Consider the following 16,128-nt stretch of genomic DNA (forward strand, 5'->3'; position numbering starts at 1 on the left):
GAATATGTCCGCATGCCCTTCGGTCTCAGAAATGCTGCTCAAACATTCCAGAGGTTCGTTGATAAGTGCTACGTGGGCTGACCTGTTGTTTCGTCTATTTAGTCGACATTCTTGTTTTCAGTTGATCTGCTGTGGAACATGAATCGGACCTACATAAGGTCTTCGAATGTCTCTATCAATATGGCCTCGTTATCAACGTCTCAAAGAGCGAGTTCGGCGTCGATTTCCTCGGGCATCGAGTTGACCAGCGCGGCATCCTGCCCATCTCACTCTGTGTTCAAGTCATTAAAGGGACACTAAAGAGAAACAATGAATTGGTTTAGATTGATAAAGTGTACTCGGAGAACTCTTGTGTAGTTTATTTCACCACCATAGGTTTATTATTAGAGGAGAAAACAAAGTTCAAAGTTTCATTCTTAAATTTCGCGCCGAACTTTGTAATTCGTGACGTAAAAGACTTCAAAGAACATTTAACGTATTTTAGCGCCACTGGCTCGACGAAATTTCCACAAAAACGTTATGTCAAGTCTCTGGCCCCCTCAAAGGACAATGTACTTCGATGTAACCGATTACGAACTACGCAGGCCCAAGCAGGCGCCGTCAAAAATATGTGACGTCACGGCAAATGGTGCTGGAATTCCAAGTTGGCATCGCCACCTGTATTTTCTTTTTGCGTGTTTTCTCGCTTATTAAGTCTCCTCGCAGAAAGCGTGGTGTTTTTGGTATCGTGGAAGACTACTTTACTAATGCGAGAAAAATCGTTTTGCTCTTTAGTGTCCCTTGAAAGATTACCCACAACTATTGACCACAAAGAAATTGCGGAATTTCAGGGCCTCATCAATTACTACCGCCTTTTCATTCCTTGTGGTTCCATCTTGCAGCTGCTGCTCAGTCTGCTCTCTGGGAAACCACAAGCAAACACGTTTTATACTATGGACGAATGCTGCCGAATGTGCTTTTAACACTGCCAAAAATGCTCTCGCTTCCGCCACTCTTGTGGCACACCCGAAACCAGATGCACCAATTTCCGTTAAGATGGACACCTTTGACATAGCTGTTGGCTCTGTTCTTCAACAGCTGGTTGACAATACATGGCAGCCCTTATCTTTCTTTTCAAGGAAGCTGACAGTGCAAGAAATCCGCTACAGCACTTTCGGCCGCGAGCTGCTGGCAATCTACCTCGCAGTCCACCACTTCCGTCACAACCTCGAAAGTCGCCAGTTCTTTATTCTCGACGACCACAAGCCACTGATTTATGGTATTACTTACAACGGGTCCTCGCACACGCCACGCGAAATTCGCAAGCTTGCCTATGTTTCCCAGTTCACTACTAAGATTCGACATATTAGAGGTGCCAACAATCCCGTTGCTGACGCTCCGTCACGAATTCACATCAACGCAAGCCAAGCACCTCGTTCGGGCATTGAATTCATTCGCCCAGCTACTGCTCAACACACAGACTCTGAACTTCCAACACTCTAAACTGCGAACAACTTCCCTGCGCTTCAAAGAGGTCTTATTACCTGGCTGCGACTATATAGTCATTTGCGACGCGTCTCTAGGTCGGCCCCGACCGTATGTCTCACAACAATTCCGACAGCAAGTTTTCGACGCTCTACACTCCTTATCGCATCCAGGAGTGCGGGCAACACAATGTCACGTCACCTCCCGCTGCCTGTGGCCGCGTATGAATGCCGGCGTCCGTTGCTGGGCGCGGTCGTGTTTCCAGTGCTAGTGTGCCGAGGTCAACAGACACACCATGAGTGCACCTGGTCATTTTCCACCCCCAGATGTCCGTTTTGGCCACGCTCACGTCGACATTGTGGGTCCACTACCACCGTCCGCGAACCAACGATATATACTCACTTGTATCAACCGATTTACACGCTGGCCAGAAGCAATGCCGCTAAGCAACATCACTGCAGAATCTGTTGCGCAGGCTCTCGTGCACACCTGGATTGCTCGTTAAGGCGTGCCAAACACCATAACGAAAAACCGAGGGAGACAGTTTGAATCGTCCCTCTTTCGAGCTCTCTCCAGTCTTCTAGTCGTAATGCACATACGAACCACAGCATACCACCCGTGTTTGAACGGCACGGTAGAACGCTTCCACCGTCGACTGAAAGCATCACCGTGTGCGCAAGACTCAACAGTTCCATGGACCAAGCGCCCACCTTTGGTTCTACTAGCTCTTCGCACCGCGGTGAAAGAAGACTCACAGTGCTCGTCAGCGGAACTAGTTTTTGGCACAGCACTTCGCATACCCGGCGAGTTCTTTGCCTCGGAACCGACATCTGCTTAGGTACACTCTTACGCCGGCCGCCTGCGAACTACTACTGCTACTGTTGTACCATTGCCGCTTCGTCATGATTGCAAGACCGTTTATATGAGCCCCTCATTACTTCACACGAGCCACGTCTCCATCCGTCACGATGCTATTTGTACTTCATTACAAGCACCTTACGACGGTCCTTTTAAAGTCCTCAAGCGCGATCGTAAGTACTATACACTCCTTGTTAAAGGGACACTAAAGGCAAATAACAATTTATGTCAGAGTGAGAGCCCAATGTATGACAACTTCTAAAACGGCAATATTATCAACAGCAGTGCCCTACTTACCGAGAAATTAAAGGGACACTAAAGGCAAATAACAATTTATGTCAGAGTGAAAGCCCAATGTATGACAACTTCTAAAACGGCAACATTATAAACAGCAGTGCCCTACTTACCGAGAAATTAAGCTAAATGTATCACATGATGAGCGCCACGAGTGGGACATTTTCGAAGTGATCCCGATGACGTAGGGAAGTCGGCCTACAATAAATCACTAGTAATCAAACTAGCAGCAGTAAAAAAAGAACATTCCGAGCATCAAAAGACGTAATAAAATGCTTTTTGTTCGTTTCCGCTTGATTCATGGAAAACAAAACCTCCGTGGCGTTGCCATGGGGAACGGCGCGCGTGTTTCAAAGGTTCCGTTTTCGCCGAGCTGTGCCTCGCCCGTCTCAGTGGTAGTTTTGGAATCGCGTACTGCCGTGCGTGTTTTGCGCGCTCGTGAAAGTCGCTCTGACAGGAAGTTCGACAAAATGCCGCATGCGTGTGATATTGCCGGATGCCCGAATGGTGCACAACGCCAGCGCTGCAGCAAGGAAACCGGTGTGTCTTTTCACTGGGTGCCGCGGAATGAACCCTTACGCTCGAAGTGGCTTAGTGTCATGCCATTGCGCCAGTGTGCTAAACAGTCAAAACCTCTGCGTGTGTGCTCGCTGCACTTTCGTACTGAGGATTACGAGACCAACCGCAACTTGGTGACGGCTTTCAATGTGCCCATCCGAGCAAGTCTTTGCCGCAGCGCCGTTGTTGCTACTGTGGGTCCCGCTACTTCCGCTCGGCTGCTACTAGTGTCGGCGGCCGCGCAGTAAAAGCGGGCAACGTTGGGCACGGCAGCAGTGACGTATGAGAGTCATATTTTCAGGCGGGAGATTTGAAGCGCGCTAACGCGATGCGGACCACTAAAAACGTGATTTTATTTCAAAATAAGCACTTCCCTGGCACAAAAGCAGCGCTACGAGGCTTCTGGACCGCTATTTCAACAATCAACGTAGACTTAATATTTGCCTTTAGTGTCCCTTTAAGCTAAATGTATCACATGATGAGCGCCACGAGTGGGACATTTTCGAAGTGATCCCGATGACGTATGGAAGTCGGCCTACAATAAATCACTAGTAATCAAACTAGCAGCAGTAAAAAAAGAACATTCCGAGCATCAAAAGACATAATAAAATGCTGTTTGTTCGTTTCCGCTTGATTCATGGAAAACAAAACCTCCGTGGCGTTGCCATGGGGAACGGCGTGCGTGGTTCAAAGGTTCCGTTTTCGCCGAACTGTGCCTCGCCCGTCTCAGTGGTAGTTTCGGGATCGCGTACTGCCGTGCGTGTTTTGCGCGCTCGTGAAAGTCGCTCTGACAGAAAGTTCGACAAAATGCCGCATGCGTGTGATATTGCCGGATGCCCGAATGGTGCACAACGCCAGTGCTGCAGCAAGGAAACCGGTGTGTCTTTTCCTGGGTGCCGCGGAATGAACCCTTACGCTCGAAGTGGCTTAGTGTCATGCCATTGCGCCAGTGTGCTAAACAGTCAAAACCTCTGCGTGTGTGCTCGCTGCACTTTCGTACTGAGGATTACGAGACCAACCGCAACTTGGTGAAGGCTTTGAATGTGCCCATCCGAGCAAGTCTTTGCCGCAGCGCCGCTGTTGCTACTGTGGGTTCCGCTACTTCCGCTCGGCTGCTACTAGTGTCGGCTCGGCGGCCGCGCAGTAAAAGCGGGCAACGTTGGGCACGGCAACAGTGACGTATGAAAGTCGTATTTTCAGGCGGGAGATTTGAAGCGCGCTAACGCGATGCGGACCACTAAAAATGTGATTTTATTTCAAAATAAGCACTTCCTTGGCACAAAAGCAGCACTACGAGGATTCTGGACCGCTATTTCAACAATCAACGTCGACTTAATATTTGCCTTTAGTGTCCCTTTAACGGACGCAAAGAGATGATTTCCATAGACCGTTTGAAGCCAGCTCATGTAGACGCTGGCAACGCCATCTCAACAAGATAAACCGCTCGACGGCAACGCCTTCATCGCTAGGGAGGGAGCCACATAGTGGACAGTGTGCTTTGCATCCTCGAAAGGACGAAGAGACCGACAAGCTTGGACATCATGGCTGTTACATCAGCTTAGTCACCAGGCTATAAGTGTTTGTTGGTTTCGGGATTTCTGTGCCCACATGCGCAAGTTTGTTTTTGTTTTTTTCCCCAGCAGCCTACTATGTTTCTATAGTCGGTGTGATGGAAATGCACTAAGGTTTTTGCCCAGGATCTGTTTGATAATTGACAGAGTAGTCGAGAGCCTTACACGTGGAACACAGACTACATTACACACTACATTACACGGCACACATTGCGTTCACAAGAACTAGATAAAGTTCTGAAATCTGTCCGTCTATTCTGCAATGTGCGTAGCACTCGTGCAATGCACTCGCCAGTGTGCGTTGTCGTCGTTGCAGTGGCCGTGATGGTAGTCATCGCAGCAGCGGCTCTGCGTGACCAAGGGCTAGGCGCAGCTGGGGATACTTGCGATGGCTCGTCGTCACCTTCGTTGCACTTGTCAAAACATTGCTCTTGTCGTGATGGGTTTAGCAGCAAGGTGCAGCAAGCCGGTTGAACACCAGGCCGCTGCTGTAGCTGGCTAGTGGCTAGCTAGCCACTTCTGGAACGCCTCGGCTCCTAGAACATCGGGCTCTGGTCCCAGCAGGATGCGTCGCACCAGGCGGCTTGGACAGCAGGCCGCTGGCACGCCAGAGAAGAGAAGAGTGAAAAGCGGGATCTTGGCACAGGTCCGCACGGTAGCAGAATTCCCCGTCACCGACACCCTAGCACTTGTACTGCCGGTGAACGAGCTGCCGTTCGAGACGTCCGCCCGCTCTCCCATTTGGCTCGGTCCCTTGTGGCGTTTTTTTTACTCGCAGTCTGTAATCTTCACTTCGACAATCACCATCACTGGCTCTTCGGTTGTCATGGCCATATAGTGATCAGTACCAGCTGCCTCATTACAGACTTCCTTGTAGTGTCACGGCCACACGCCACAATCCACATCACAGTCGGGTACAACTTATGACAGGAGAGGTGCAGCTCAGGTGACCGAAGCGTGGGAGGTGTTTGTCTCTGCGGGCTAAATTAATAGTCCCGCTCATGTTCTCGGCCATGCTTTCCGATATTGGGGTCACCGTCCGTCCGGCTCATGACGTCAGTGTTGAGCACACACATTGGTGCAAGTCTGTGTGCATCCGCCTTTGATATGGCCACTACCTTCTAAAGTTGTGCAGGGTTATGGAATCAATTCAGCGGCAATTTTATATGTTAGCGTTCTCTGCTGAAAAGGGGGGATGACTGGGTGCACCACTGTCAAGTATAATGCCAACTACCCCGTATTGCGTAAATAGTGTTTTCTACAACTACTGCTATCTCGTTATGCAACATAGCATAATTAAATTGGGTAAATATAGTTTCTAACTGTTGTGGAGTTAGGGAAAAGTAGCACTCTGTGCAGCTACGAGTTTTTGTAGGACGGCAGCCTTTTACTTTATTGATTGCGTTAATTAGTGAGCAGTGTGTGTATGTGCTTGAACAAGCCGGTATGTTTTTTAGTTTTGTTTTCAATAAAAATTGGTTGTACTGTTCATTCTAATTAACTTCAAGAAGAGGTCATGCAAAGCACTTATTTTAATAAGACACTACGGTCAGGATTTATCAGCATTTCCATTCATGGCAGAGGACTGCGAAATTTCGCTGAGAAGACATGGAGTCGCAGCATATATATATACTGGTGTCTCAGTCCTCTGTTTCGACTTTGGCAAATGTTCATGTTAAAGAACTTGTCAGTTGAGATGCGAAGCCTTCTATCACTATGAATTTCATTAAACACAGCGATTATTTCAGGCCCAAAGTATCAGTTAATTATTAAAGGGACACTAAAGGCAAATAATTTGTCAGAATGAATGCGCAATGTATGACAACGTCTAAAACAGCAGTATTATCAACAGCAGTGCCCTACTTACTGAGAAATTAAGCTAAATGTATCACGATGAGCGCCACGAGTTGGACATTTTGGAAGTGATCCCGATGACGTGGGAGAGTCTGAATACAATTAATCACCAGTAATCAAACTAGCTGCAATAAAAAAAGAACCTTCCGTGCATCAAGAGACGTAATAAAATGCTGCTTCTTCATTTCTGTTTGATTCATGGAAAAAAAGAACCTCTTTAGCGTTGCCATGGGGAACGGTGCGCGTTCGAAAGTTCCGTTTTCGCCAAACTGCGCTTCGCCCGGCGCCCTGCTTCGCTCACGCAGTCGCGTCTCAGTGGTAGTTTCGGTATCGCGGACTGCCGTGTGTTTTGCACGCTCGTGAAAGTCGCTCTGACAGAAAGTTCGACAAAATACCGCATGCATGTGATATTGCCGGATGCCCGAATGGTGCACGCCGCCGTGCAGTAAAGGCGGGCAACGTTGGGCATGCCAACAGTGACGTGCGAAATACTGCTTTCAGGCGGGTGATTTGAAGTGCGCTAACGCGATGCGGACCACTAAAACGTGATTTTGTTTCAAGATGTACACTTCCTTGGCATAAAAGTAGCACTACGAGGTTTCTGGACCGCTATTTCAACAATCAACGTCGACTTAATATTTGCCTTTAGTGTCTTTAAGCCCTGTATTTTGCTAACTGCCCACAAAAGACCAGCCCAATGATTTTGGCCAGGAATCGCGACAGCATGCACAGTCAGGGACAAAATTTTGCGAGATGCCGGAGCGCCTTTCGATAGCTGCTTCTGGGACACTAGGCGGCGCAGTGTGCATATCGATGTTAGACTATGTGATACCTAGGGAGCCTCGACGTGCGCCCCGCCCTGCCTTGTGTCCCATAGGGAGCTATCAAACAGCGCTCCGGCATCTCGCAAAATTTTGTCCCTGACTGTACTTCACCACACAACATAGGGCTAGGTTGTACTGAAAGCAAGAACTCATTAGAATAGTTTTTTTTTTCGGTAGTAAGCAAAATTGCATGGAATATTAACACAGCTTGCGCCTCCATGCAGTAACTAAAAAATCAGAGTGAATTGTATTGCCAGCAAATGTGTGGCCATTGATGATCATGAGGCCGAAGAAACTGAGGGTTGGGCAGAAGGAAATGAAGAGCAATAAAATAATTTTCTCTTCTGGAATTTTATAAATAAACATGCATTCAAGTGCATATATCCATTTCATTAAGCATGGTTCAACTGCTCCATATTAGAGACATAAATGTTTGTGTTTGAAAATGTGGGACTGCTAACTGCTCCAAAAGACTCATTTGCTGCTTCAAAGTGGGGGGTTTTATCTGCTCCAGAAGCTGCACCAAAGTGGCTTCAAACAATTGCATCACTGTAATCGTATTGTAATTTTGCCACGTGGTTCAGGAAACCGCTGAAACCGCCTAGATCTTCGAAACCACTGTTAAATTTTTCGTGAAAGCACTCGAAAGTTGTAAAAAGCGGCATCGCCATGTCTTGCCTTAAGTCAGCCCTCACCAAGTCGTGTGAGCACAAAATGAGTGATAGCTTTAACGCACAGGTTACGCGCCTTGTGGATGTAGGGTATCCTCGTGATGCAGTGGCCACGGTCGCTGAACGTTTAAAGAAGTCTTTTGTGTTAAGTCCGAGCATGGTCGCAGAAAGCGATAGGAAGAAACGTGTCGTAGGTATACCGTACATCCATCGCGTATCTCACAGGCTAAAGAAAGTAGGAAGTAGATACGGCGTTAATGTTGTTTTCACGGCTGCCAATAAGCTAGGTAAGATTTGTGCCGCTGTGTAGAGGAAGAATGAGGGAGTAAAAGACAAGAAGCGGACCGATATTTGTTTCGTAAAACACACCAACAAATTCACTGATTGCCCTACGAGTGTGGTGTATAAGATTCCTTTCAGCTGCGGCCGCTTCTACGTAGGACAGACGGGCCGATGCATCAACCAGAGATTGTTGGAACATAAGAGATCGCTAACAGGAGGCTCGCCTTCTAATCTATCTTTACATTGTCGAGATTGTAAGTGCACGCCAAAATTTGATGAATGCGCAGTGTTGTACCGGCATAGAAATGAAGAAACGCGCCTGACGATTGAAGCATGGCATATCGAGAATAGTGGTAGCGCATGCGTGAGCCAACAGTCGATTAACTTGCATAAAGATGAAATCAAATGCCTTAACAGTTATCTTCCACGTAGACCGCCACGCGTGTCGGATTGATGGGTTTGCCTGTTGCATGGGCATGTGCAGATAAGTTTTCGTGCCTTCTTTCTTTTCAGCCGTTGTGCGTCTCTTCAGTTGTTAGTCGGCGTTTGTGGTGTCCTGACTTCTTTCTTGTGTCCGTGTTTGCATGCCCTGTCTTTTTAGAATGAATACTTAACAACTAGCTTAGCTCTCTGTTATTCTAAGCTTAATTTAGTGTTTTTATTCGCTTGACGAGGGCCAATAACGACAGTGAATACATGCCTATTCAATAATGCATTTCATTGGAAGCACGCATGGCTCTTCCTCCACCATCTTGAATTTTGATCTGTGACCGAGCAAGGGCCCCCCTCCAAATCTTGTCGGATTATCTTTCTCTGTAGGGGGGGCACTTGCTCGGGATTTTACGGTAGTGTATATTTTTCATTTCTGCAAAATGATGTGCGTGTACAACATTGAAACAGCGTTTGCAGTTTTATGCATTCCTGCGAATTCTTATTTTATCTGTGTGTAAGCATTCAATACTGTACGTGCACATTTACATTTCTGTGTGTTTCCTTGTGTAAGTCTTGTATGTACATCATCCCTTCCGTTTGTGTCGCCAGTGCTTGTGTGCAAACTGTTGTTTCATATGGGAGGACCCCGTCACACATTAATGCATTTTGTCCTTTCTTTGCGAAGCGTAACTGTGTACACTCGAATAAAAATCGGTTCGATGCTTCGCACTTCCTGTGTTGCAGGGAAAAAGGCACCAGCGGGCACTCAAGAGCCAAGGCACGATTCAGGAATCAACCGACGCGTCGTCGGCCACGCCGCTCGACACCTCCACTTCTTCGGTCACCGGTTCAACTCAGGCGCAGTCGTCGGGGAAAGACCTCTCGTGCGAGTACTGCGGCATCGTGCTCTTCAAGAGCATGGAGTACAAGGTCCTTCACCTGGAGACGGAGGCACATCGGAAGAACAAGCAGTGGGCTGTCACACAAGAGGGATATAAAAGCGAACAACGCGACGAGCCATTGCAGAAGAGGCTGAAAACAGAGCACCAGGAAGACGAGGTCACCGGAGGTCCCAACGGCGGTTACGACGAGTACGGAGGCTCGTACGACCAGTACAGCGAGTATCCGGCCGGTGCCGGTCACTACGATGGATACGGCGGCCTGTGAAGGTTGCCGCATGCACCGTATCGAAGATTGGTTTTACACGGGTGGTGGTTCGGGGCATTGCTGCGGGCTGGACAGATTGATGACCCAAATTGCCTCCTCGTAAGTGTGACGTGTTGGCACCCGAAAATTCCATAGAAATCACTTGTCACCCCCCCCCCCTTCTTTTAACACAGTCGGTGCATTTTCCCGGTCTAGCGTGCACTGCTTCGGCATTTGTGAAGTGATGCCTACATTGTGTTTTCTGTGAAGCCTCGAGTGGCGAGCATTACAAACGAAATTTGTAATGCTCACTTTATATGACGGGATGACAACTAAGAGAAATGTTGTCGTGACAACATTGTCATGACAGAAAAAATCTCACAGCTTCTTTTTACTTTTTAAACATTCTGACTCCCATATCTGTGTGTTTGTGTGTGTAATCATGGCCTTACTTGGTGTTGAAGTGAAATACATTTGAGCAGCTGAAAAGTCCTCGTGGTGTTTACTTGTCATTGACTTTTGTAGCTGACATTATGAAGGGCTGGTGCAGCTTGACACCACCTACGGGTGTAGGTGGTATTTATTTACTAATCACACATTACCAGTAAAATGTTACAGTTTGAGGTAGCCCCTATCTACCCTAGAGTGCTTATTTGAGCTGGTTGGTACATGCCCATAGAAAACAAGCAACAGTGTGAACAACAGGACTCATGTATTAAGTAATATATATTTGGATTGTAAGTCAGTGCTTAGGCCGTCTCTGTTCAGTTTTTATTTCGTTTCTCGTTCTATGGCCCTTAGTACAACTTGTTACTTTTACAGCGGAAGCTGTTTTGAGATCACAACAGCAGCCGCTTTCGGTGCTGTAGTTGTCTGGCGCCACCGCCGGTGTCCGTAACCGCCGTCACGCGAAATGAGAAAAAATGTCCAGGATCAGATGGGATTCGAACCCGGGACCTCTGCGTGGCAGTTGAGTATTCTGCCACAGAGCCATGCCAACAACCAGGCGTGGCACAATGCGAATTGTGCAACGGGTGTGTGGTTTAAAGCTTCCCACCCACTACAAAGGGCTCAGCCGTAATTCATCATCATCAGCCACAGAATCAACAAAGTGCACGTAATGTATTCAAGATATGAAGTGGGTACCTCGCTTCTTCGCAGAATGATGAATAAAGGCATAATGGGTGCTTCCCTACCTAAGAAAATTATGATGATTTAAGCCGTGGTGGATACCCTGCAAGTGTACTTGTATTAGTTGCCCCCAAGAGAGTTTACAGCGGGCTATAGAACAGCTGCTCTTCCAGCTTTCGCTGTGACTGTGCTTCGTGTTCTGCGCAGGCCTGGCTTTTTTTTTCAAGTAACTTGCCACAGTGTTGACGTTTTTACAAAATGATGGCAACATTCTTATGTTATGTTTACTCAAAATATGTAATTATTTATTATTTATTCAAAATGCCTTACAGGCCCGTTGAAGGGCATTGAGTAAGGGGGCCATCAGTATATACAAGACAGCGATGAAGAGAAATACAAAAGACGAAAAAAAGAAAAAAGAATTGAATCAAGCATTACAAACAGCAAGGTGCAACAACGTTATGCAATACTAGTGCAACAAAATGAGGTTAGCACGGAATGTTTCATGATTAGGGATGGATACAATGTGATCAGGAAGATCGTTCCAATGTGCAGTGGCTCGAGGTAGCGATGATGAGTTAAATGCCTGCGTGTGACCATGAATGCGCAAAAAATGATCACATTTTATTGATGAAAGAAAAGAAATGGGATAGTAATAGTGGTGCATATATTAGTCACAAAAAGGCTGCAATCTCTGCCATGGAACTAAGCTGAAGCAAGAAAAGATACGTGTTGCTGTCGTGGTGGCTCGGTAATTAGGATGCTTGGCTGCTGACTCAATATGTGGGTTCAATACTAGCCCCGTTGGTTGCATTTTGATGGAGGCAAAATACTAGTGGCTTGTGTACTGTGTGATGTGGGTGCACGCTAGAGAACCCCAAGTGGTTGAAAGTGTCTGGAATTCTCCGCTACAGTGTCTCTCGCAGCCCGAGTTGCTTTGGGATGTTAAACTCCGTAAACCAACCAGACAACGCGAATTGTTGCTCCTGTTTGTGCAATTTTCGTTACTGTTATTACAGTAACAGCAAAATGATGACATCACATGATCGACAGTAACTGTCACCGCCTTGAAACTTTTAGCTTTAACGGGATTATTTTTCTGCTTCAGTTAACCCAAACTGCGAATCGTGGCCGCGGTGGTTTTGATGGAAGCGAAAATGCTTGAGAACCGTGTAGTTGGATTTAGGTGCATGTTAAAGGAGCACTGACTCCAAAATTTTGCATCTTCATTTTTCTGTCGCAATAAGTAGTTAACGACCCACTTATCACGGCTGGGAAGCTCGTTTGCTCGAGCACGTGACCGTTAATTATTTGGAGACACTTTTATAGCGCCCAGTCGCAGTTTCGATTTCAGAGAGCGCCGAGGGAGGCGGAACCCAGACTGGCTTTTATGTAAACATCGCTGGCTACGTGAGCACACAAAACCACGTGCACATGAGCACCGCGTCGACAACTCTTTTCAACGAAGGCTTCCTGGGTGCTGCTACAATGCCCTTTGAGACGTTGTAAATATGCGTAACCCCCTCCAAGATACACTGCTGAGGCGAGAGCATCAGCCTTTGTACTTCCGTGCAGGTCTCCCCTTCTTTCCGTTGAAGAGGTCTACTAGGGGAGAGTGGGAGAGAACACCTCCAACAATCGTGGCAGCCAACACAAACTCATGACGCAGGTGGTGGTTGGTTGTTTATAAGAACACCAAAGGCGTGTTTCGCGTGGAGTGGTGCAACGCGCACTTTAAACATGATTTGAAACATGTTCTAGGCTATATTATCTGTGGATATTTCGTAGATGATGTGTGTGTGTCCACACAAATCTATCCTACAGGTTATCTCGCCTTCGAAATTTTGTGTCGGTACTCCCTTAAAGAACCCCAGGTGGTCGAAATTTCTGGAGCTCTTCACTACGGTGTCCCTCATAATCATATCATAGTTTTGGGACGTTAAACCCCAACAATCATCAGTCCTACCTGCAAAAGTCCTTCTTTTCTTGATAATGCGCCCATGACTGACCGCCTGTTATGGTTTGATGGTCATTCAAATTCTTGTGGCACAGCTAATGTTTGTGCTGGGTTGCGTCTCTACAGCCGATGTCTTATCACAGTTATCTGAAACACCGACTAATGATTGCGAGGTTAGAACAGGCAAAGAAACGTGATCACCATCACTACATTGACGGCCATTCCTAGATGCTCTCGTATTACATGAGCTTACTCTTTCTTATGTCTGTAGATTTTCCATTTTCGTCGTTGGACATAGCCCCCTGCTGTCCTATATGAAGCCTTCTACTCCCCTTCTCTGTTGAAACATCCCACATGCAGTCCACGAAATTCTTGCGGATCAACGGAATTTATGTGGAATCCACATATACTCTATGAAGTTGCAGAAGTCATCCAGACTTAAATTATTATTTAAACATGCTAATCACAAATGCCTTCTGTAACAAATTTCTTCATTGCATCCCAGTGAACTACAGGCATTGTCATTGTTTGGATGGTTACAGGGCATGACTCTGAGGCATTTGTGTATCTAGAGAACATGTGGTGCATGCGTTACCTGCCCAAAGTGCATGTTGTTAGTGCCATCGAGAAGGGCACAAAATGTCACACAGTAGAACATACGACGTGCAAGCACAGTGCAATAGTCTTCACCTGTACGTACATTGAATAGGGTGAGCACGCCTGCCAAGCAAATGTACATACATATTCCTTTTCTGATAATGAAGCCGTGGCCTGGTTGACACACACGTTCCCCATTCACCTCAAGTTGACGTGCACAGAACATCCACACATTTAGCATGTCTACAACCGCGGACTAGTGGCAATACTATGTCTCAAATTCTCTTACCAATGACAGCCTGAGCATACCGTGCATCTGGTTGTTTTTCTGATGTAGCAGAGGGTGCTACCATAACCTAATATTTTGCGCTGGTTACCGCAAGCGTAGTGAAACTGAGTGGTTCAGTGAAGCCAACAGATTTAGGTGGCATCGTACGCAGAAGACCCGGTGCCGGTGAGCGTGCACATATGCAGCCTCTAAGGTGCGCCGGTCGCGTGCGCATTTGTGTGTGCTGTTTTTCAATAATTGGTGCTCACTTGATTGTGGACTTGTCAATAATCCACAGTACTTAACTTGTGAGTTGACGCTAAAGTTGGCTGTAAAGATTGTGCCATAAGTTTGCGCTGACTTGGCGATAAGGATTATGTCCAGTAAACAAAAATTTGGCGAAGCTTGTGCTAAGCCGCGCTAGTCTTGAAACAGCGAAACTGGACGATTCTGAAGACTAATATGGGTTGCTTCTAGATAGTTTCTAGGCTGCTTCTAGGTTGTTACTAGGCTTTAGCTAGGTGATGCTTGGTTGTTTCTACGTTGATTCTTAGTGCAGAGAGCTTGGACTTAAACCACAGACAGTCACAGACACGACACGGTTGTCCAAACTCCAGAAGCAGAAGCTCGCGTTGAAACCAAGTGTTTGCACCTCTCATAGATCTACAGGCAAGTTGTCGTTGGCGTAGACCTTCCATCGTTTCAGGGTCTTCTCACAGCCACCGTTGCCTTTCCCGTTCCCTAGTTTTCTCTCGTACGTACTTGGGCTCTCTGGCTCACCGCCGTCGCTTCGCAGCCATTTGTAGGGCTAACAGTTGCCTTCTTTTTTAGTGGACCAGTGTTGAGTAGCGGGATGAACCCAATTTCTGTGGCACATACCCGTTTGTGATGATCATAGTTTTCTGGATCGGCTCACAAAAAGTGGTCAGAAACCATGGTTGAGTGAGTTTGTGGGGAAACCTAAGGATGTCATTGCCACCCGTCTTTGATTGCAGTAGTAACGTATGGACACTCCAATCGCATTTTTGACGTCGCCGTCATGTTCCGTATAAAGTTAGTCCAAGCCGATAACACCGCCACGCGCGTCGTTCTATGTGCGAGTGAAAGTGCTCGAGCGCTGCCTACAACGCGGCTCAAACAGATTGAATGTGCCGGCCTTCTCCGTGTCGCACGAGAGGCGCATGGATATGGGAGCCAGGGGCTGCCTGCCTCCTCCGGCAGGTAGTACGTATATACTATGCTCGACCGGGCGTGGTCGCCCGCGGTCGCGCGCGTCTTTGGAGGAGATCAGCAGACGGCTGATACCTTTGTACGTGTTGGGCTCTTATCGAAAGGTTCGCGTTGAACACAGAATTCCTAAAGTGAGCGCTATCCTTTGTTGCCATCGCATTCAGTGAAACTGACTTTTTATTTTTGCGGCTCTAACAAGCCTCCTCGCACAGTATAATGGCTGAAGTAGTGATTACTACTCAGCGTGACACTTCTAACGCGATAGCGTTACAGAGCTCGTTTCGAAGAAATTCCGGTGTCCGCGTCGCTGGTTGTGAGCGAAAAATCTTTTCCGTGACCGAAAAATCGAGAAAGATGCAAATAAATAATAAAAATCTTTCGAACCCGGGCCGTCTGCGTGGCAAGCAGGTGTTCTACCATAGAGCCACTCTATTGTTTGAAACTGCTTCGGAAAAAAAATGTCACGTAGTGGAAGGAGTTAACGCATGTAATATTGCGTCACAGAAGCGTAGAATCGCGCCAGGCGTCAAAACATGTGAATAGCGCTACGAGTGGGTGTTTTAAAATCCCAGCTATTACAAAGCGCTCAGACATAATTTATCATCATCAGCTGCAAAAGCATCAACAAAATGAGCAGCTGCGTAGCTTCGAGTGTTGCCTTACGGACGCGTAGTGGGCCCTTCGCTGATTCGCAAAAGGAATTATGCACGTAGTGGGCACTTAACTGTATTTGCAGTAGGAATTCTAGGACAGTGTTGTGGCGACACAGTCTGCGCATAATTCTGCGCAGCCTCCACCTCGTTATCATTCAGCCCGGCGTGAGACGGCTGCACGTTGCGCTGCTTTCCGATAAGCCACGGTGCCACCGCAGCGTCACCCGAGGCATACGTCACCGGCGGTGGCTACAAAGCCAGGCTGCCAAGCTCGGAAGATCATTGCTTCGCTACCGAGACGTGCCTAACGTCATCATGCTCGCCCGCTGCTGCAGCCT

At 47.3% G+C, this 16,128-nt stretch overlaps 1 protein-coding gene across 2 annotated transcripts in view; it reads left to right on the forward strand.

The window, feature by feature from the left end:
- LOC119402026 (zinc finger protein 346) overlaps window positions 1–10,446 on the forward strand; it is a 51,111-nt gene extending 40,665 nt beyond the window's left edge. For both annotated transcript variants that reach the window (XM_037669090.2, XM_037669089.2), the window contains exon 3: window positions 9,553–10,446. In XM_037669090.2, coding sequence (XP_037525018.1) covers window positions 9,553–9,975 — 423 coding nt within the window. In that variant the 3' untranslated portion in view covers window positions 9,976–10,446. The remainder of the gene's footprint in view (window positions 1–9,552) is intronic.
- Window positions 10,447–16,128: the final 5,682 nt, after the last annotated feature.

The sequence above is a fragment of the Rhipicephalus sanguineus genome, chromosome 8 (genome assembly GCF_013339695.2).
Source record: "Rhipicephalus sanguineus isolate Rsan-2018 chromosome 8, BIME_Rsan_1.4, whole genome shotgun sequence".
NCBI classification, from domain to species: domain Eukaryota; kingdom Metazoa; phylum Arthropoda; class Arachnida; order Ixodida; family Ixodidae; genus Rhipicephalus; species Rhipicephalus sanguineus.